We start from the raw sequence: 21,922 nt of genomic DNA on the forward strand, positions 1-21,922 counted from the left end.
GATGAGCTGTTTTCCCCCTTGTTGCCAGCCTCTTGAACCCTCAGAGTCTCTTGGCTTCCAAGTCTCCGAGCAGCTTCTTGATGTTTAATTGGGGTAGGACTATATTTAAATGTGTTTGTAGATGCTTTATTTTACACTCAGAATTACCTTTTTTTCTTGTGTATTTGTAAGACAATAATTTTAAGATTTTTTCCTCTTTTTGTTTGAATTTCCAAGTTCACCCCTCTTTCTCAGTTCATATTTTGATTTTCTACCTGTGCAAAAATGCAGCCTGAAAATGCTTAAAATTTAGGTTGATTCCAGACTTAGCACAAACAGTTAGGAGGTGACTCTCTTCTCTGAGTATCTCTGAAATTCATGTTCTTTTTGTTCTGATTAAGTTAAATTATTTTCTGTTATCTTCATATTTTGCTGCCTCATTGCTTTCTTGGTCTGTCAGATCATTAATAAACATATTTAGGATAATGAAAGTTAGAATGCTGTGTCATCTTGACAAGTATTTACCACACTGCTGCTTCATATTTTCTGTCTCTTGTTCAGTTGTTTTTAAGTTTGTCTTTTACCATCATAGTGCAACATCAGTTTTGTGTGACCTGTCTTGGTTGTGTCCATATTGCAGTTACTGCGTGACTTAGTCTCATTCTGGTAACTCTCCTCATGGTACCAGTGTAGCCATGGGAGCATATAAACAGAGATGACCTGCAGAAGTATATAACAGGAACCCATAACCTTCTGGATATCATCAAAAGCAGGCAACACCATTTGGGTAACAATCAGGTGATACTTGCTGCCTCAGAGCTCCTTCACCAAAAACAGTTCTTCTGCCTCTCAGGATAGGAGCCTTCAGCCTGAAAAAGTGTTCTTTATATGATTCAAACTGTGCTTCGAGGATCAGTGTGGTGATGCTTTTGACAAAACAGTCTCCCAGACTATGTCTGAGCTGTATGAAGTGGCTCCATTTCCTGATAGGTTTTTATTCTCATCTGTAAGCAGTCTGTCAAACTTGCATTTCATATACAAGTGAAAAAAAAAGAAAAACAAAATAAATAAAAATGTGTCTGAAATAAGAAAGATGAAAACTACCACTTTTTTTATAAGTTAGAAAAATTATCAAATTATAACTCCAGGGAAAACTTTTTGGATTTTAAGTTACATATTTTTCTTCTAATCTTTAATTTCTCCTATTGAACTTTTGACAAGACATTACAGTGATTTTTTTTTTTTTTTTTTTTTTTTTTTTTTTTAATGTAGTGGGATTCCATGCAATTTTCCAGTCCTGTCAAAGGATGACAAATAGAGTTTATAGGTCTGGTCATTTTGGATGAGCTTGTACACTGTTCCAAAGCTTTTCCAGATGTCTCCATTAGAGTTGTGTAAATAGTTTCTTTGTTTCATGGCAGATACAAACAGTAAAAAATAAACATTCTCACTTCATACAAAATGAAATTTTTTAAACTATCTGCTAGATAATAACCGTTTTTTCAATGTGAAAGAGTAGACTTCAATAAAATTTCAAATATTTTGGGCACCTGTTTAAAAAAAAACAAGACAATTTTGGGAAGAAAGGTCATATATTTCCTAGAAGTTTAGGTACATTTTTCAATGCTGAGTAGGAATAGGTGCCTGGTAGAGTGCTGAAAACCAAGATGAGGTGCTGACAAGGACGCCGTATTTCCAGATAGAAACCAGCCTCTTTTATTTGTTTGTTTTCATTTTGTGAAATCTGACGTGTTACCCAGAGGGTTTTAAACGTGTCAGCCTGTCACTTCCTAATGTAAAATGCTCTGTCAGAGTGTTCCCAACCTCAGCCCCTGAGTTCTGGCCTCAGTATGTATCTCAGCAGGCAGTATGGGAGCTTGAGTTAAGGTCACTGTTCTCCAAGTGCAACACCTGTGTTTTGTGTGCACACCTGAGCCCGCTCCATGAAATGTGGGACAGTTTCCTGAGGGTGCCTTGGGTTTGATACCCACTGAAGAAGAGTCCAAGGAAAGGGGTTTAAGACAGTGATGTGTTTTATGGAAACATATTGCTTGATAACTTACTAGGTGTCCCTGGACAAGGAAATTAATATGAATTGCCAGCTGCATTCCAGTGTCTTGCTTTCCCTGCAAAGTATTCCTTTGCTCTGTCTTATGGTGACACTCCCACACGGCTGCTGAAATAGTCTTCTTGTAGTGGTTAAAGGAAATTGCTGCAATTAATTTTGCTGTCTTTCTTCTCTTTGATGTATCCCTACAATTTCCTGGATAATTTTTCAGAGATTGGGTTCTGTTCAAAACAGTCATGTAGGGGTGAAAGGAATAGGAGGAAAAAGAACCATTTAGTGTTTCATTTATATGTGCTTGTGTTTTTTGTTTTGATGTAGGTATCAGGCAATGTAATGGATGCTAAAGTACACATATATACAGCTTCTGTTACTCACATATAAGTACAATTGACAGAATAATACTTCTTCAAAAGTGAACAATCTGAAGGAATATAATGGATGCAGGTGCATTAGTCAAGCTAGTTTTATATCCTAGTGACTATAAAGAATGACCAGACCATGAACTCTTAAGTTAGACTTATTTCTTGGGTGCAGCACATTATGTTCTGAGCAATTTCTATATGTGGTCTTGAAGCAGTTTTAATTTTCTAGTTCGCTACAAACTTGACATTTTCCCCCTCTTTCATTGGGTTGCAAAATAATCCTCTTTTCTGTTAATTCCAGATGCTCCAATGAATGTTAATTGGTTCAGTGGTGAGCACAGTAGTGGGAGAGATTGAAGAAAAAAGCTTAGTGCCTTGTTCACTGGATTTTATGAATGAAGGGGAGCGCATAGCCCTCCCAATTTCATCATGTGAAAGTTTTTGCAGTCAAAAAAAGTGTTACATTTAAAAAGTGACATTTCTAAAGCCTCCAGACATGGGCAGAGATTGAAACAGTGAAACTTTAGCTCTTGAAGAATTAAACAGAATTATTGGAAATAAAAGTGTAAAACCAGGATTTTAGGGAAAGTCAGAAAGAATAGGGTTAATCCTTAATTTCAGTTTATATAATTTAATGTGAGTTTAGAAGAGTGGCTGAAACTGGCCATTGGTTGTGTTATCTTGCAAATCTAATTTTATCTCTTTTTTAAAATGTTCTTGATTGTGTTATGATTACCTTTAGGTCTTTCATGTAGCTCTTATAATTAAAGGAACAAAAAGGATAAGAAATGTAACAATGGAGATATTTTTACACCCTAACATTTGTGGCGAAATTGAGATGCAGAACAGTAGAATGAGCTGCCTGTGGTACAGTAGGTCTCCAGCCTCCCTTTAACCTGGTTTTGTTCACTTGCCATCCCTATACTGTCCCTGCTATGACCATTCGACCATGTGGCATTGCCTTTATCCACCCTGAGGTCTTCCAGAGCCTCTTCTCTAGCAAGGTCTGTCTCCCGGTGCCACAGTGAAGGCCAGGCATGCGATGCTGCTCAAGCCAGCTCCCGTCAGGGCTCCATGTGAACCACCCCCGGCTTGCTGCTCTCACTGACACCATTAGGGTACTGCACCATCCAAAGTGCCTTTGCCAGCTAGAGTGCTTATAAAAGTAGTAAGAGGATGTAGTAAAAGCATGTAGGTGCACTCTGCAAAAGAGGAAAACAACTGGGAAGTCTTTGATCTTTAGTTTTAAAATTCTCCTCCAGTAATTGTATATTGAAACAACTGAAACCTTGCAGGGGCATGCTGGGGTCATTTAAAAACCTCTGAAAGTCTACCTCAGTCTGCCTCCTTTTTCCCCCCTCCAGTGATTATATGTTTGCTTGAAAACTGTGGTTTCTTAAAGAGATTGCTCAAAGAGTGATTGCTTAATGAGATCTTTTGCCTCAAATGATTTTTTTCTGACAGCACAAAAACATCAGTTGCATTTGGTTTAGGTTGTGATTGGAGCGTAGCCTGGTACTTTAGTAAGGAGGTCAAACAAATGCTGAAAACCTCATACTGTCTTGGATGCAACTGAACAGACAAAAAAAATCCCAGTCATGCTGGATGTTACCTCAAGTCTTAGGGCAGATTTACACAAAGTGTAAACTCTCAGAGGTGGTTGGTGCTCCCTAACTGCCCATCAGTCGCTTTCATGCTCCTCCTTCTTGACAGGTTGTTTCATCAATTATCTGAGCGCTTAAACCAGCAGAAGAGACCAGCAGTGTGACAGCCCTAGTTGGGTGGGGAAGGGGAGGAGGGGAAAGAATGAAGTAGAGAGGACAGCTTGTATTTATGAGTCTGTCTTTTGAGTTCGTAAAAGTCAGTTAAGAATGCGTAACCAGCCCCAGAAATTATTTTAGCTCCATCTGCTTTTGATGGAAAACGTTTTGCATAGCTGTGACCTCTTACAAAAATGACAAATCCCCCAAAAATCCCTCCAAACTACTTGCAACTGGCCTGAGTACTGGTATAAGTTTAATATAATGTAATTAACTGTTGCAGAGACAATAAATAAAAGATGTATTACCTCATACCCTCTATTTTAGTCAGCAGCTAATAAATTTTGAGTAGTGTCTTTCTTCACCTGTCCAGGGAAAAACTCAGAGGACAACCTTCAAAGAAAAGCCTTCACATGTAGCTGATGGGTGTTCCTACACTCAAAATCACAGGGAACAGCTGCTGCTGTTCCATTCCCAATACACAGACAGTGTTCTGTGGTTCTTATTTGCAAGCCTGAACTTCCTGACAAATGGCACAGTTCTCAGTGGTAAAAGAACCATGAAGTAACATCTTAGTGTTGTCAAAGCGTACCCTGTGTCTCAGACATCTGGATTACAGTCCAGGAAGGAATTACCATTAACATGCCTTAAATAACTGTTCTATGGTGCTGCAAGAATTTTTCATTTAATAATGAACATCACTTTTTATTGATTAGTTGAAGAGCTTATTTTCTGTACAGAAAATATATGTACATCTCCCTTCTTGCTTTACAAGTATGATAAGCTTTCACTTGCAAACTGGCAGGCAGCCTTCACTTAAAATAATCTTATCCAGTAGTTGTCATTATAATTATTATTAGCAGATTTGTTCTTATTTCAGTAACTTTTAAAACTGCTTGTTAAGAGGGTGAGGAAAACTTAGGCCTAAGATTTGTTTTGTACAGATTGTTACCTTGCCTAGATTAGTGAGACTGATTAAAGTTAATGCTTGTGCACTTCCCTGCATCCTGCTTTTCTGCTCACATTCTGAACACTTTTCCCCCCAAATCTAGTTTCGCAAAGCTTTTTTTCCTTTTTATCTATGAGAAAAGTTCAGTTGCTTCTGGTTTTTTTACCTTTACTGAACTTTCACTTGAGCTCAAGGAGTCTTCAACTCAAAGGTTTTCGCGGTTGAAAGGATGACAGAATGTGCTGAAACACCTCTGTCCTAATCCTGCCTCCTCCTGGATGAGGCACTTAACCTCCCTGTGTTCTATCTATAAAATACATTTAATAATACTTAATGGTTTTACTGCCCTTTGGAAATGTAAAGTGCTATGTGAGTGCCGATTACTTTTATTATGTTCCCTGATGGAAGGCCTCAATGTATTTGTGTTAAATGGTTACTGCTAATGCACTTTCTGGAATAATCTTTGGTTAACAAAGTGAAAGAGTTGCAAAAAACCCCCCTGTGTTTAAGTCAAGACTCACACAGTGCAGGTGTGAGAAAGTCAGGACTTGGCAGCACTTTGCTTCTTCACTGGGTATGTTTGTGTCCTGACTCAGGGATGGGCTTGAGCCACAACATTACCCAGCCTGTCTTCTCTCCAAGGAGGAAGTCTTGAGCTTTGGACACACAGCCTGACCATCCACCAGCAAAGGACAGATCTTCAGGCAATCAAATAAATCCTGCAGAATAATTTGCTTGTGCTGCTTTTTAGAGAGAACTTGCTGTCCCGAAAACTCACAGGAGCACTTCACAGCTAAGGGCTGGCTCTCATGCTGGGTGTTCCTGCAGACCCCCTGGCAGTGCATGGTCCATCTCTCTAGGAGCATTGCCAGCCAAGCTGGTGTTGTGCTGGGGAATTCTCATGTTTCTCTCAGGCAAGGCATCAGTATTTCCTAAAAATGTGGCAAGAGTTTGTCAAGAGAAGAGAATGTATGTCTGACCAGTGGCAACTGTCTCTCACTACCTCTGAAGTGTTTCCATGGCCCTAAATTCTAGTTGTGCTTGGTGCAAAGTATTGCTTTGAGTAGATCAACTTTACTTGCCTAACTTATTTACAAGCTCGCTCTGGCATAGGAAACTTGAAATAGGACAGTATTTAATGTATCTGATGTAGGCAGCATGCGCTTGGTCGTAGTTTACACTGGTGTGTACCTGAGGAGGGAGAGAGAGGTTCCTGTACTGAACAAGGAATTGGCTACTTGACCAGGAGTGGCCTCAGGAACTTTTTAGACTTCTCATTCTGAAAAGATATGGACTGGACAGGTTTGAAAAAGCATGTACTTTTTGTCCAAGCAGAAGGCATTGAGTGAAGTCATGACAACTTCATGTATTCCTGGAAAGGAGCTGAAACAGTTCTCATTTACCTGAGAAATGCATTTCAGAATCATCACAGTGCAACTTCTAAGTGGAGGCAGAGCAGATCAGCTCCTAGAAATGGGATCTGAAATAAAAGTGACAAATGTGACATCCCTGCAGCATCCTGTTCTGGGGACAGTGTCAGGTAGGGAGTTTGGCTGGATGGTTTGATTGCCAAACTGTTAGGTAGTTTTCCTAAGGCCAGGTCGGGGAGGATGGAAACACTAGAGGTGAAGAGCAAAAGCTTGCTTGATCTTGACTTTCAGTATGAATACAGACTGTGAAAGCAGGACCTCATCATCCTTCTGACTTCTAGGGTTTTGCCCAAAACCCCAAACTTTTCTAACCTGTATTAAGTTTATGCCTGTAAATTGTAATTTTTATTTTTCAGAAAGAAGTTTAAAACCATTAGAGCTGAAAATGGCAAAATGAGAATTATAATTTTCAAAAGGAACTAACAGTAATTAAGAGCAGATGCTGTTCTCTTTGATCGCAAGAAATTTAATTTCTGACAGACTGTTTACACTCAGACGAGACAGTGTGTAAGCTTGCATTGGTGTGCTGCTATATTATAATTATACAGGCAGCAAAAATAGAGAATTGTGAAAGAGCAAAGTACTTAGAGGCTCTTAAAACTGTGCCACTTGCTTTGTGCTTGCCTTTCAGATTTCCTCCCAGGAACTTAGTAAATTGTAGTTAATTTTTTTCTGACCACACTTACAGAAACAAAAGCAATATCCTTTTAAAAAAATGAAATAACAAGACTACCCTTCTAGCAAAATATTTGGATTGAAGATGTTGAGGTTTAGAGATCTTTGATCTTTGGTTTTCAAAATAAGTCTTGCTTTAAAACACTGGTGTTGTCTAAACAATTAAACCAATATGTCCATGTCATACTGTGAGTGCCCTTAGGAGGGAAAACTTAATAAAAGTGTCTTAAAATTTTTGTCTGAAGATCTGTGGAAAGAATTAGGAATAAGTAGCTTTCTAGAAATAGCTGTGTAAATACTGAGGCTCAAGGAAAACAGTGTTTGTGGTTCTCTGATTCACTTGGCCTCAGAATTTGTTTTGCTCTGCTGTTGTTGTGTACGGACAAGGCTATAGTCAAGGTGTGGGTTTTAGCCACCTCTTAACTAAGAGGTTTCAGGGCTCAGCCTTAAAGGTTGAAGGGGCTGAGTGATCTGTGCAATTTCAGAACAGAGTATCATCTTATGTGCTGGATAAATGCATAGATGCAGTCTCACCACTCTGTTTGAAGTGGAGAGGTTGGGTACCAAGCTCGTGGCATTAAAACAGGCTCAGATTTCACCACTTGATCAAACAGTGGTGACTGAGGTATTGGTCCTTCAACGTGCTTTAGGTTAGGAGGAACAGATGTTTTTCCTCTCTATGGCTGTTTTTTTGGGAACAGAACTTGCCATAGGAATTATTTTGCTGTTTGCCTTTCATCTACCTGGATATTTTTCTCTATACAAGCCTCTCTCTTTTGTTCCTTTATTGGATGGTTGCTAGCAAGTAGGTTGCAGCACCTACTGCTACTTTCCTGCTGTCTTTGCCAACCTAATTAGCATTCTGTTCCAAATGTGGTCTATTAGATGACTGTCACGTGACTGAGATAATGTATTGATTTGCAAACAACAGCCTCTTTCAGTGGTTGTTGCCACATTTCAAAACACCGAATGAAGATAGAAAAAGCAATGGTCTGTCTGGACACATTTAAGACACAAAATGTAGGAGCGTTCTGATTTCCCACAACTTTTTCGTGTTGTTCAAGATCCTGGTTTTTTGCCATAGGAAGTATTACAAAAACTTCTGTTGCTATTAAGTTAAATACATAGCACACAAGCTGACAGGACGTTTAAGACTTTAGTGTTCAACATATTCATAAGTTTGTTGGAAAAAAAGGGTGTGGATAATAGCGTTAAAAATTGTGGATGTTACTAAGTTGAATAATGTGATGAAGATAAGGGCAGACTGAAACAGTCTGAAGTCCTGGTTGCACTGTCTGTAAAAGAATATAGTTGAACGGGAAAATGATCCAAGAAGGACAATATTGTTTCAAAGCTGAACAGAATAACTTTCATCTGAGGAGTGACTGAATATACTAAAATTGCTTGGAAAAGAGAAGTGAGATGACCTAGGGAATGATGTAATCTTCCAATAAAATAATTAGATGTATCAAGTGAAAATCAGAGATTTTTTTTTTTCAGAACAACAGGAGATTGTTATTTACATAGTGTTAACTGAGAGTGTGAAACTTCTTACTGGAGAGTACTGCTCCAGAGTATATAAAACATACCAGAACTGCATTAAATGCCTAAGTCAGTTCAGAAAGCACCTGGAGAAACTTAGAGGGGAAAATGTTAAGGGACATCAGTCACAAAAAGACCATTTCCAGCAAGACTGAGTTACACACCTCTGGAACATGAGGAAACCTCCTGTAGAAGCATGTTTCTCCTGCTATATGCTTTGCCATAAACATCTGGTATCAATTGCTGTTGTAAATGGGATACTTTGATAGATGGAGCTTTGCTATTGTTTTAAAACTATTTATTGCTTTTACTTTACTTTCCTTCAAAGCATCTGGAGACAGAGTCATTCTTTATGACATGATAATATTTATTTTCTTGCAGAAATTGGCTGACATTCATCTTTTAGGCACACATCATGGTAATTAGGAGATATAGTATAAACATATAGGTTGGATTAGAGTTGGATCAGATGTAAAAAAGAAGAGTTTATTTATAATTTGTTTTCACCTTTACTCAACTGATTTTGAGCAGTCTGGAAACCCTGTAGTTGTGTCTTATTAGGAGAAACTGCAACATTATGATAATGATCCTCAATGTTATTAAGTGCCCAGTGGAGGACTTACTGTTGAAGGATTGAATCTGCAATGACACTGGATATTGGGTCTCAGAGAATGGTAATTGCTATGGAAATTGTTTCTCATAAAACAGGTAGCTACTTATTTGGTCAAAAGTCACTGAGGCAAATGATGAATTTATTAGTTTCAAAATGATTGGTAAAATCTGACACAAATATATACACATATGTATACATGTGTTGGTAGTGGTTATTTCAGAGAAGTGAAGGGTGCACAATGTATGTTACATTAGCAGTAAATGAAAATCATCTGAGCTTTATGTTGTTCCTTACTGTAATCAAACAACTTAGGGCATAAACCAATTTTCTCAAGCCTGTGTGCTTTACTGAATACCATTTCCAGTAGTCCTTGTGTTGCTCAAATTCCCAGGTTACAGAGATTTACTCTGAATATCATTCTGGCTTTTCAGAAGTTCAGATTTCCTTATTCATACAAGAATTTGTGGAACATTTTTTTGTGTTCGTTGTTTGCAATCACTTGGAAACGCTGTTAACTTACCTGTGTTTGAAAAACAAGGAATGGTCTAGGCATGGCTTTTGTTCTCTAAGCATCTTTCTCCTGCTGAACATATGATATATGTTGGATAGAATGGACTAGTGGCAATCTAGGTTATTGATATTGATTGATATAAGTTCATGAAATTGGTCAGTCTGGTATATGGAGTGAGATGTAGGTTATATCCAAACTGCAACTAATTAATTTATCAACACTGAAGTGAATATCTTTCTTCTTCCTTGAAGCACGGTAATCAAAAATTTAGAATTAAAAAATACTTTGTGAATAATTTTCAAAACTTTCCAACATTAAAGGAGTACTGAAATTTGAGAATTATGTGCACAACTACACATAATTTCAGCAACACTAATGTGCAGCATGCTCTACATGATGGACTGACTAATGATTTATTCATAATTTAATTTAACCTTCTGTAACATTATTCTGAATTAACTTGCTTGAATAAGAGTATGTCTTAAAAAAATCGCTAAATCTTGATTAATGTTTCAAATGAGAGAAAATTCAAGGAAATTTAATGTGATGCTTAGATAATGACTACTCTTGTTAACAAAGCCCCCTAATTTGCAGTCTGACTTGGAGCTGCTTTAGCTTCCAGCATAGGCTTCTCTCTGTTATGTCATTATCCTTTGTAATGTTTTACATTACTCTTTTTCTCTGGATATTTATCCATTGCAGTCCTTTAACCTCTCTAGACTATTTAGCTTCCCAAAGAGTAACTAAATTTCTCTTATTCCTCACCAGAGGGCATATTTTTCAGTGCTTCATTCATTTTGACCTTTCTGTACCATTCAGTCTAACTTCTCATCCCACTTGCAGGATGGTTATCAGATTCGTGTAATACCAAGGTAACTCAACTTTCTTACACTCTCAGAGTTTCCCTGGCTTTTTATAAAGTTCATTGTCTTCATTAGATGTTTCCCACATGCCAACAGAACATCTGAACTATGACTTCTGTTTTTTCTGTGTCATCATTAAAAATTATCTATGGTAAAGAAGTAAACTGTATGTCCTTCCTTAAGAAATACTTCAGTTCAGTTCATTACCCTTTTCCCATACTGAAATGTGAAATTTAAAGTATTTTCATTCAGTTAATGTGTTGCATGCTTTTACAGCATCAAATATCTCATGGAACCTTGTTTCATCAAATCTATTATTTTATAGAACCATCAAATTATTTGGGTTGGAAGGGACCTAGAGACCACCTAGTTCCAGCCCCCTTGCAGCAGGCAGAGACACCTTCCACTAGACCAGCTTGTTCAAAATCCCTTCCATCCTGGCACTGAGCACTTCCAGGGATGGGTATCCACAGCTTTTCTGGGCAGGACATTTAGTTTTACCAGCTAAACTAACTAGCTAGTTTTATCAACAGCAAGATAATAAATTTACAGTGCCACCTAAAAAACCATCAAGGCAATTATTATGTATTATCATTTTAAGGAAATACTTAATAGGAAACCTGTTGTTTATTATTTGTTCTCCATATACAGACATTTTCTTTCTGCCAATTATGTTCTTGAGTGCTGTAACCAATGCTTTGTAGTTAAGAATGTTGCTCTTTTAAGTTTCAGCTCTATTGTTCAAGCTGCTTGGTGACTCAGGCAAGTGCCATTTCATCAGTCTTTGAAGTCTGAAAATAATTTTATGTACTTGGTAATAAAGGAAAAATACAGAAAAAAGCAATTATTTCTTTCCTCTATTGTTAATACTTCCATAAAAACATCAGGTATTGCAACTGCCTAAATTCACTTCCAATGATTGATAGGTGGGTTTTATTTCAAACATGTCAAAGCTGTTTCCTTTTCTTGGATGATTTCTTATCACTAGATTGCTTAGCTCTCTCAGATATTTTTAAAAATAATTATATCCACAACTGTTTTACCAAACTTAACAATATTTTCTCAGTTATTATGAACTGTATTTTCTTTATTCTCTACCTCTTTCTTATTTGAAAAATGTATTTCCTAGCACAACATTTAACTTGTAAAATATGTGCCTTTTTTCTTCTTTTTTCTCAAGATAATACTTAAGTGTATGTCATGTATATTCCTCAAAACTGACTTAGTATATATCTGTAGAGAGGACACAACAGAAGGAAAATCCCAGTCATTTTAGGGCTGGTAAGGTAGTTTACCATGTAACCTGTATTCTGAATATTAGTATAAATCATTACAATTACCAAAAAATTATGGCAAGTTTCAGTAATGTGTTTCACTTGTAACACTGAGCAAAAGAGAAATAAGATCTGTTTTAAGGCATCATCTGCACATTGTGTTTTAAGAAGTTCATTCTAATTTCAAAGAATAACTTATGCAAGATCTAATAAATTGTATTATGCAATCTCCACATTGGTTATATTTTTGGATTGAAAATAACATTTTTGAAAAGTGAGAATTCAAAACAGAGAATAATTCAATCTGTTGCGTGAAATGAACACAGGAAGGACCACTGTGGTTATGGTTTCATATCTACCTTCATCATTATTGTTTTTCATTTTTTGTAGTATTGTTATAAGCCATCTCTTATTTTGCATTAGTTGTTTCTAGTGTTTAAATACAAAGTACTTCCTTCCTCCATGTTCTGTAGTCCAGTAGGAATACAAACAGGTGTTTCGTCAGTGAACTCTGATTGTGCAAAGATAAGCATTTGCTCCCTAATTTATATGAAATGCTTTGTTGGTCCCTCTTCCATACAGGTACTGCACTTGCAGTATGGTGAATTGTCCTTGAGTCTGTAAAACAGCATTCCACCAAGAGAATTGGCCTGGGGCTAGCTGATTAGAGCTGTCAATTCATTTTGTAGCAGGGATTTTTCCATTTTGCCTCCACCTCACCCCAGGCCGTGTGGCGCTGGAGCAGACAGATCCCTTTCTGCAGCGTGCACCTGGATTCCCAGGCCCCTGGCAACAGGTGTGGGGATGGAGGTGCTGTCCAGGCTCTTGCCTTTATTTTTGGGTAGGGTACAGCCAGCACAAAAACAGTAGGCTAGAAAGTTCTGACTGTTCTTTAGCATGGAACCCCAGTGGACAAAACTCAGCCCAAAATATAAAGAGAACAAATGTCTGTTTTATTGTTCTTTTTGATTATCCGGCTCTAATTCACTTTTTAGCCTAGTTCTCTGAATAATGTTGTTCCACTTACAAAACTGGGGTGTTTTTACTGTCTTCTATTTATTTTTTCAGGTTTTGTGGATTTAACACTCCATGATCAGGTTCATCTACTGGAATGTGCCTGGTTAGAGATATTGATGATCGGCTTAGTCTGGCGCTCCATGGAACACCCAGGAAAGCTTTTGTTTGCACCTAACCTGTTGCTGGACAGGTCAGTCTGCATGTTGCTGTGAATTATTTAAGTTAATTTATTTCTACTTAATTTTTAGATTAATTTCAGATTAATTTTTAGCTCATGATATCATCTCAATGATACTACAGTTTGACAGTCCTTCGTATGTCAAGCAGGCTTATAGTAGGTGAGACTGGAAAACGAACTCTAAAAAACCTAGAAATGCTCAGGAATTTGATACTGGTCATTTATTAGACAAGTAACACATCTGAAATTCATTGAAGTACTTTCTTTCAAAGGCAGCAGTAAATTTCTCTTATAATCTGTACTGTTTGTTGCAGAAGTAATTTAGATTAAAAACTGAACACTACTAATTTAATTCAGATAGTTATTTTTGTTTATTTAAAATCCTCCTAGTTTTTCTTAGTTAGAATGAATTTATCCAAGCAGCCAGCCAAATTTTTTGGAAGAAAATCCTCAGGGAATCTCAATCACAATCTTATTTATTTATAGAGAATATATTAAGTTTGGGGGTTTTCTTTCCTCGTGAAAAGTGGAGGCAAATATGTCAAACACATACTTGCTTCCTTCACTAAGCCTTTTTTTTAGCCAGTCTTGCTAATATGCTAAGTATTTCTGAGAGAGAAAAATATGCATCTCTGCCATACAACAATATCCTGGATTTCAGCTGGCAGTCTTCGCAATAAAAGCAGGAAGACTGATAATTTAAAACATATTTTATACTGTCTTAATGTAAACTCAAGGTCTCTTTTTCCTAGTCATGGGAAGAATTTCATGACAAATTTCAGTTAAAGTTTTCAGGAAAAGTTGCTTAAGGTGGGGTCACCTTAGCTATTGGTGGTCCTCTTAGCTGAAGACTACTGCCCACATAACAGAGTTGTCAGGGAGAGCTGCTGTGTGCACACCAGTCACTTCAGGGCAGAGTTTGGCAACTTCCTCTAAACTGGAAGTGGCAGAAGAGCTGAGCTGAGATGGAGCGAGGCAGCTGAGAGCTGGGCAAGCTCTGACTTCATCACGTAGCTGCAGGGGCAGAGGGGTGGCAACAGAAAGTCAAGGGCAGTGCCTTCAGCTACTGCAGCCACCAGCTGTGTAAATTAATCAAAATTCTTATTAGCAGAGAAATGTCTTATGATCAACGTGCTCTGTTGACTGTGGGGTACCGAGTTTTTATGGTTGCATTCGTGCAGTGTTAATCCTTTGATTCCCTGCCTTCTATTTGCAAAAAGAAACCCCTAGGATTTACTTCTAGCATTTTAGTAAAATACAAATGATAATGCCTAACAGGGTAAAATATAATATTTCATAGTAATAGAGAAATATTTATTGCCTTGGGAAAAACCCTATTCCACTTGTGTAAGCATATGATCTGTGAGCTGTGGAACTGGATAAGTATAAAATACATTCTCATTTTATGTACAGAAAATATGTTTGTCTAAATTTAAGTACAGTCTTCACAAAAACCCACAACAGTTTTAAAATTATTTTAAGTGAACAGAAGAACTAAAATTTACTATGCTAGGAAAGTAAATATAGTATTTCATTGAAAACTACTATAAATTGCAATATAGCTTCTAAAGACCAAGCCACCTGTTCCGCATTACATAATTCAGGTTGTGAGAAAAAATTGAAAACTGAAGAGCAGAGATAGCCAGATGATATTTTTTCCTGATCTTAGCTAAAAAAATAAACAAACAAAGAGCTAGGGAAACACTTGAAATTTTGGTCTTCCTCAACTTGAAATCCCCATGCTCTGAGTAAAATGGAGTTTGAGCAGTTGATTCACACAATTTTAAGCCAACTGTTGGATTAAAAGAAACAATTGCATGCGACTAGAACCACATATTATGTTAGGGCCCTTTGTTTTCTGAGTTTTAATCAAGCCTGGAAAAGTGTAGATCTAATACATCTTCTAATTTTCAAATAATAAACATTTGTCTAAGTCATCATATACTTGCCTCACTCCACTTGGTAGGGATATTTGCAGATAGTAAAATAATAAATTTCTTGACTCTGGGAAGCAGTGATATGCTAATCAGTTAAATAATTCTTAATTTACTAGTTAATTAGTAGTAACAATATTTTGATGTGTTAATTTGATTTAGGCGAATTGCCTTTTGAGAATTTTATAGAGCAAAAATACATTGTTTGTCAGGTTTGAGAGGACAGACACTGATTCAAGGACTCTTTAACTCAATGAAGTCCTTCCACTTCATCAAGTGTTTGGGCAAATACCACAGTAGTGCCAACATTCACAGAATCATACAGTGGTTTGGGTTGGAAGGCACCTTAAAGATCCCTAGTTCCAATCCCCCTTCCATGGGCAGGGACACCTTCCACTAGACGGGGTTGCTCAGAGTTCCGTCCAACACTTCCATATTTAGTGAAAATTCAGTATTTTTATTACAGAGCTTTGCCACATTTTGCGCACACCTCTAGATCTCTCTGATCATTCTGTTGCAGACATCCTCTCTGATTTGAGCATCCCTTTCCTTTTTTGCACTCAGGCTTATCCTGATTCTAACAGATTCTTTCTGTCAAGGACCTTGGATATAGGTAGTCATTTGTATACATCTGTTCATAAAGCTTAGCTGACACCAAATTTTATTATACAACTTTTTTGCCTTTTGGCTAGATAAATACAGCCTTGTCTTGTTAAAATCTATCTGAAATGTCATAAAAATAACATTTCAGCTTTGCTGTTTTTTTTTTAAAAATGTGATCTTTCTTCTCCCAACTCACTCCTCCTACTTGGGTCATATTACACATATGCTTGTCTTGTCTCTGAAGATCTTTTAGAAACTGTCTTTTCTAATTTTATGAGAGTCAACCAGTTACCTTTTCAAATAGATACTTCTTTAACTTTCCTTTGCAACAATTCACACTTGGAAGACTCCTTGAAAATATCTGTACAGCAACCCTTAGTTATTAATTCTGTGTTCCTTTTTAAAATTTTTCTCTGCCTATAAGAAAATAATTACACAACAATTAAGTTGCCAGTATGTGTAGACTGCTTTCTTCTGTATGGATGAATATAATCACATTATCTCTTTTTGTTCCCAGTCTGCATTGCAATTAGACAGTGTATTTCATGAAGTAATGCACCCTTTCTTATTCTGTTAACGCATTACCTAAACACTTGAGTCTTGGTTCAAAATCAGGAATTTTAAGAGCCTGCCAGTTACATAGAACTGGTAGATTTTTACAGTGTACAACTTCTGCCATTAAAAAAGCTCAAATGACAATAATTACAGATTAGAAAAACAGGCTCAATCAGAAAATACAATGGCACACTCACAGTGCTTGCAATGATGTACAGTACCTAATAAAATCAAAGAATAAATTCAAGTCTTTTATATTCTGTTTTTAAAAATTAGTATATTGTATAAGGCAAATTTAGAAGTAAAGGCTTAGGTTCCTAGTGGGACAAACCAGATGTTTCCTGTCTGGAGGGTTCCCAAGAAACTAGGCTTTAAAAATGTCATTAGACCAGGGTTGAAGTTTGTCAGGCCTGACAGTAGGCTGTTTATAATTTTGAAGAAAATGTAATGTTTCTTCAGGAATAAGAAAGTCATATTTTACTATATTTTTACAGGATTTGTTGCATTCACATATCATGCTGATCCCAGGTTACTCAAAGGCTTGAAACATAATTATAGAGAAACTCATGAAAGAAGTAGCTGGATTGCTGAATCTCACTTGAAACATTCTCAGTACCAGCAAAATGGGAAATGCAGTGCTGCATTTTAAAAAGGAAGCCTGGTGACCACAGTAAAGAAACTGATGGGATGCCATCTAAAGAAGAGAATTGGCTGAAGTTGAATGAACATGACATAAAACAGTCACCATGCATTTTGGTAGAGGAAGCCATGAATACACTGAAGTCCTTTAAGAAATTAACAAGCAAATAGATGAGAGACATCTTGCTGGATTTCCAAAAAGTATTAAACAAGTTCCAAATTTTATGTAGACAGGAGTGAACTAATGTATATAGGAGAATAATAATTCTGAGTTGATCTTTCCATCTCACTGTTACCAGCAATTAGTTCTATAAAACCAGCAGTTCTTTGTTTGCCAGTAGTCAAAAAGTAATGAGACTGCAGCTTTCCTTCTCCCCAAGAATCTTTACAACAGGAAATAGAGATAATACAGATCATTGTCATTCCTCTGTTTAATTCTGTGTTTCATCTGTGCTTGGAAAACTGTGCCTTTCTGATTTTCTTTGTCTTGACAGTAATATTTAAAGAATAGAAGAGGTACCCAGAGGTGTTGCACAGGCAATTAAATAGAGATATGAGCTTTGCTACAAAGAATAACTAAATAGACTGACTTCTCTGCCTGTGATGCTCATTAGAAGAAGGGGAACAAAGTAAAGATGACAGGAGTTGTATAAAGTCATGAACATGTTGAGAAGACATGAGATAATCCATATTACCTCTTCCAGCCCAGCACTAGAGGTAGTCACTTGAAACGCACAGATCCAAATGCCTGTGTGCTTAGCCCACAGCTAAATTTACCTTTGATACAAGACAGTACGGCTGTCTTCATGTTCTTTTCTACTGTTATTTTCTTATCACAATTGTAAAAAATCTCTTGCAGAAAAAAAATCTGTCTAGGCACTTACAAAATCTCAGTTCAATGTAGTCAGTATTTCCATGTTTCTATCAGGTTTTTTCCTTTGTTTTGTGGAGAAAGGTAGTCTGTTTTTCAGGGTTGGGAAACTTACTCACTTCCACTTCCACTTTAATTGGGAAACTTACTCACTTCCACTTCCAGTGCTTGATGAAGATTTTTCATTCTCTCTGAATAAACTGAAGACTTTGCCTTTTACTGACTTTTGTATTGAGCAATGGCAGGAGGCCGTGGATCTCTTTAAACTGCAACTAACACAAATAGCAAAAAGTCTTACAGCATTCACTGTGTGACAGGATAGCTGAATAATTTACTGCTTTCATGGCTATTTTTCTGAACTTTTCTCACTATATCTGAAAATAATGTTTTAAGTTATTTATGCAGATATTTTGTCAGACAGAAAATTAGATACAATAGAAGAGCATCAAGATGAAATCTGAGTATGTTTTACTAGTCCCTCAACTTGTTCCAAATGTCTGAGGACACCACACTTGTCTGTCACTTGAGTAAATGCACAACATTTCATTTGGCAGTGTGTAATTGTGGATGCAGTAATTACCATTGATTTATTAGAAAAATTGAAGCAAAGTGATCATAAGTGCTTGATTCAGGATGCTTCTTTAGTGACCTTCTGCTTGTATTTATTTCAAATTGGAAAAGCCCATAGGCAACAAGTATATCCAAATTTGCCCTTCCAAATGGATTTGAAAAGCAGTTGTACATTTACTTTTCATCTTTAACAGCAATAGATTCCATCCAGAAAACCCAGCTCAAAAAATCATCTTGTCACTAGGCTACTTACTTGATAGAGCTGAATGGATTAATTTGTAGAGAGTTAAGTAATCTCTTCAAGAAATTAAATTTCTCTTTCATCTTTCACTTCATGGTTTGATTTTGAGATGTATTACTGTACTGTAGACCCTGTAGAATGAAAAAAAAACCAAAACCCAACCTATTACAAGAGACAGAATTATAAAACTTAAAAGAATGAAATATGAATGTCTATTTATTTGGGATCAGTCTTTACTGTCTCTGAGCAAAATTCAAAGACTGAGCAATTCTGTAACTCGAACAACTGAAATGTAAAATCAGGAAGATTTTTCCAGAGTCTGGGGAAATTCTGGGTGATGTTCAAAGTGATGAATTCTTGAAAAAAAAAACCAAAAAAGGAAAGCCCCCTCTCATTATGATCTTTGCATCTTCACAGTTTCCAACTGCTAGATTCCCTGGGGGATTTATAGGCACGGGAAAGAAGTTTTCAGAGAAAATGAAATAATTCTGGGTTCAAGATTGTGCCTACACAAATTATGAGATTACGTGTTCATCTAAGAACCCTGACCTTGGAAGCTTAGGCCCCAGTTCTAGGCCACATTGTGTTGTGATGCTGTTTAATTACACAATCAAACTTTCTTTGCATTTCTGACATGAAGAGAATTTTGAAATGCTTTTTGGGTTTATGGTGATTCATACTGAATATAAACTAAAGGAAAAAAGACTCTCCTGTAAATCAGAATAACTTTTCTTTGGCCAATTATTGTAGCTTAATTATTCCCAAATGGAGAGCCTTTATAATAATTTTCTAATCTAAATGCCTTAAATGTGACCAAAAAATGATCAGTTTTCTTAGAACTATTATAGCAGCATTTTAGGGATTTTTTCCTATCTGGCATGCTTGTGGATCCATTTCACATCATATTTTACAAAGAGAAAAATCTTTTAAAGGTACTTAGTAGCTCATTGTCTCTGTGTTTCAGACCTAATTGACCACTGCTCAAATGTTTAGTGTACTCTTACCCTATCTCTACCTAGGTGGATGATCCTCTGGTCATCCAGTCAGGAAAGACACTTGGTTGGCTTCCTGGCTCTAAGGGCAAGTGCCAAGCATGTGGAAGCCCAGGTGGTCCAGTCCATGGGGGCTGCTGAGGAGAAAGGTCTTGAGGCAGAATGGACAGATCCTGCAGGGCAACAACTGGTTGCATAGCTGGTGTCAACAACAGGGATTCAACTTTTTTATCATGGAACCTGCTGTGAGGATCAAGGATGTCTAGGAAGAGATGAAATCAATACCATAAAGTGGGGCAAAAGCATGATTTCCACAGACTGGCCAACCTGGTGAGGAAGCTTTAAACCAGGATGATGTGGACAGGAAAGACATAATCAGCAAAACTTACTAGTGGGAAACCTCCCTAAGCATGTGCATGTAAATAAATACAGAATTGCCTCCAGGACACCATGGTGGGGGAAATTCCATACATTTTCTGGGAATTCAGCACAACTGGGTGCCCTCTGAGCCAGCAGTTCTCCACTCCCAGACTGCATTAGGAAAAGGTGGGTGATGATCTCTCACTGCTCAGACATGCTGTGGCAAACTGGAGTTCTGTGTCCAGTTCTGAGTTACTCCGTACAAGACAGACAGGTACATATTGGACTGAGACCAGCGAAGGGCCACAAAGAATGGACTGGAACAACTCTCATACAAGGAGAGTCTGAGAAGACTCAGATCTGATAAATATCTGATGAAGGTAGGGAAATGAAGAAGGCAATGGAAGATTCTCCTCAGTGACAGGATGAGAGGTTTTGGAGTCTCAATCCTCAGAGATACTGAAAACCCAACAATATATAGGTCTGAGCAGGGCCACTGAACTAGATGATTTCCAGACAATCTATGCAGTATCAGCAGCTCTGGTATTCTGTGACTAACTCTAGGTGAAAATAACTTTAAAATAGATTTTTATTTATTTATGTTTTATTGATGAATGTGCTACTTCATATTTATTGCCAATATTTGTCAATGATGACTTCTAAATCTTGGCCTAATTTTATAACTTTTGAATACATTTTAGCCAGCAATTGACCCAAATCTTTGTTCTTAAGCTTATATTGAATAAGAAACAAAGGGCTCTTGACAGTACACTCCAGGAAGAGGAGGTTGTAATACCAGCCATTGACTGTAGTCTATTAAGTTCCCCAGGGTGTGTTAACTGAAAGCCAGTATTCAGGGAGACATGGGATGAGCAAAAGATGTTGCTACCTCTAAAGGCTTATGAACACGTCAATTAAAAAACCCCAAACCCCCAAACCAAAAAACCACACAGAAAACAACACAACAGAAATATAGAACAAGCCCTGTATATAATTAATCTGTCCCTTTCTGAAGCTCACAACTTCATGACCACCTACCACTTAATGGTTGATTTTTGTGAAGGTACAAGCTTGATTGCTGTGATTTAAACAACATTTTTTCCAAAGCAAAATGCTATTTAATCTCCTGGATACTGACAGAACAATAGGTATTTCTCTTTAACAGAAGGATTTGCATCTGATACTGTGATTTACTTTACACTTGGTAGCTTCTGCTTTTTCTTTGACTCCTGTTCTTTGCAGATTGCTGTTTTGTTCTAGAGCTTTGGGGTTAATTTTTTTCAGATTTTAATTTTTTTCCTGCTTACTTTTCCCCCAGCCTTTTCCACAATCCCTTGGTATTACTGGTTAAATGCAGGATGGTCTGAAGTAAAATTTCTCTGCTGATAACAATTTCCTCATCTTTTAATGACTGATAAAGCAGATAATGATCTGGTGGAATCCTCTGTTAGTTAAATAGCCCTGTAAAGACTGTCTGGCAGCATTTAAAGCATCCCGATAGATGTTCTTGATTTGGTCTTTAAACCTTACAGATGGAGCTTTCCTGACATCCCACTTCCTTAAGCTGTTTTAGTGCATTGCTTTACATTGGAGAAGAAAGCTTTTATCAATGTCTATTAATAGAACTGGTTTATATAGAATACATTAATGTATATAAAGGTCATCTATTGTTTGGAAGTCTGTGTGCACACTTACTATTCTCCTCCTGTGTCAGAGAACAGGCATTTGAGTTAAGTCTGTGAAGGTCCTCCTTCCTGACTGGGGGTGTGAATATTGTCCTTGCAGTTTTCTCTCGGTGATACCTCCCCCGTTTCATAAGGAAACACATCCTGTGACAAGGAAACACATCCTTTAGAGGCTTCATGACATGACCAAGTTACTAAGTCCATTTGTGAAGGTGATATTCTCTCTCCTAGCCTTGTGGATCCCATCTGTT

The 21,922-nt window shown here is 37.2% G+C and overlaps 1 protein-coding gene across 1 annotated transcript in view; it reads left to right on the forward strand.

Annotated features, from left to right (window-relative positions):
- ESR1 (estrogen receptor 1) overlaps positions 1–21,922 on the forward strand; it is a 162,985-nt gene that overhangs the window by 123,616 nt on the left and 17,447 nt on the right. The window contains 1 exon segment of the mRNA XM_032101883.1: positions 13,095–13,233. Within this exon segment, the coding sequence (XP_031957774.1) occupies positions 13,095–13,233 (139 nt within the window).

Source organism: Corvus moneduloides, chromosome 3 (genome assembly GCF_009650955.1).
Source record: "Corvus moneduloides isolate bCorMon1 chromosome 3, bCorMon1.pri, whole genome shotgun sequence".
Classification (NCBI taxonomy): domain Eukaryota; kingdom Metazoa; phylum Chordata; class Aves; order Passeriformes; family Corvidae; genus Corvus; species Corvus moneduloides.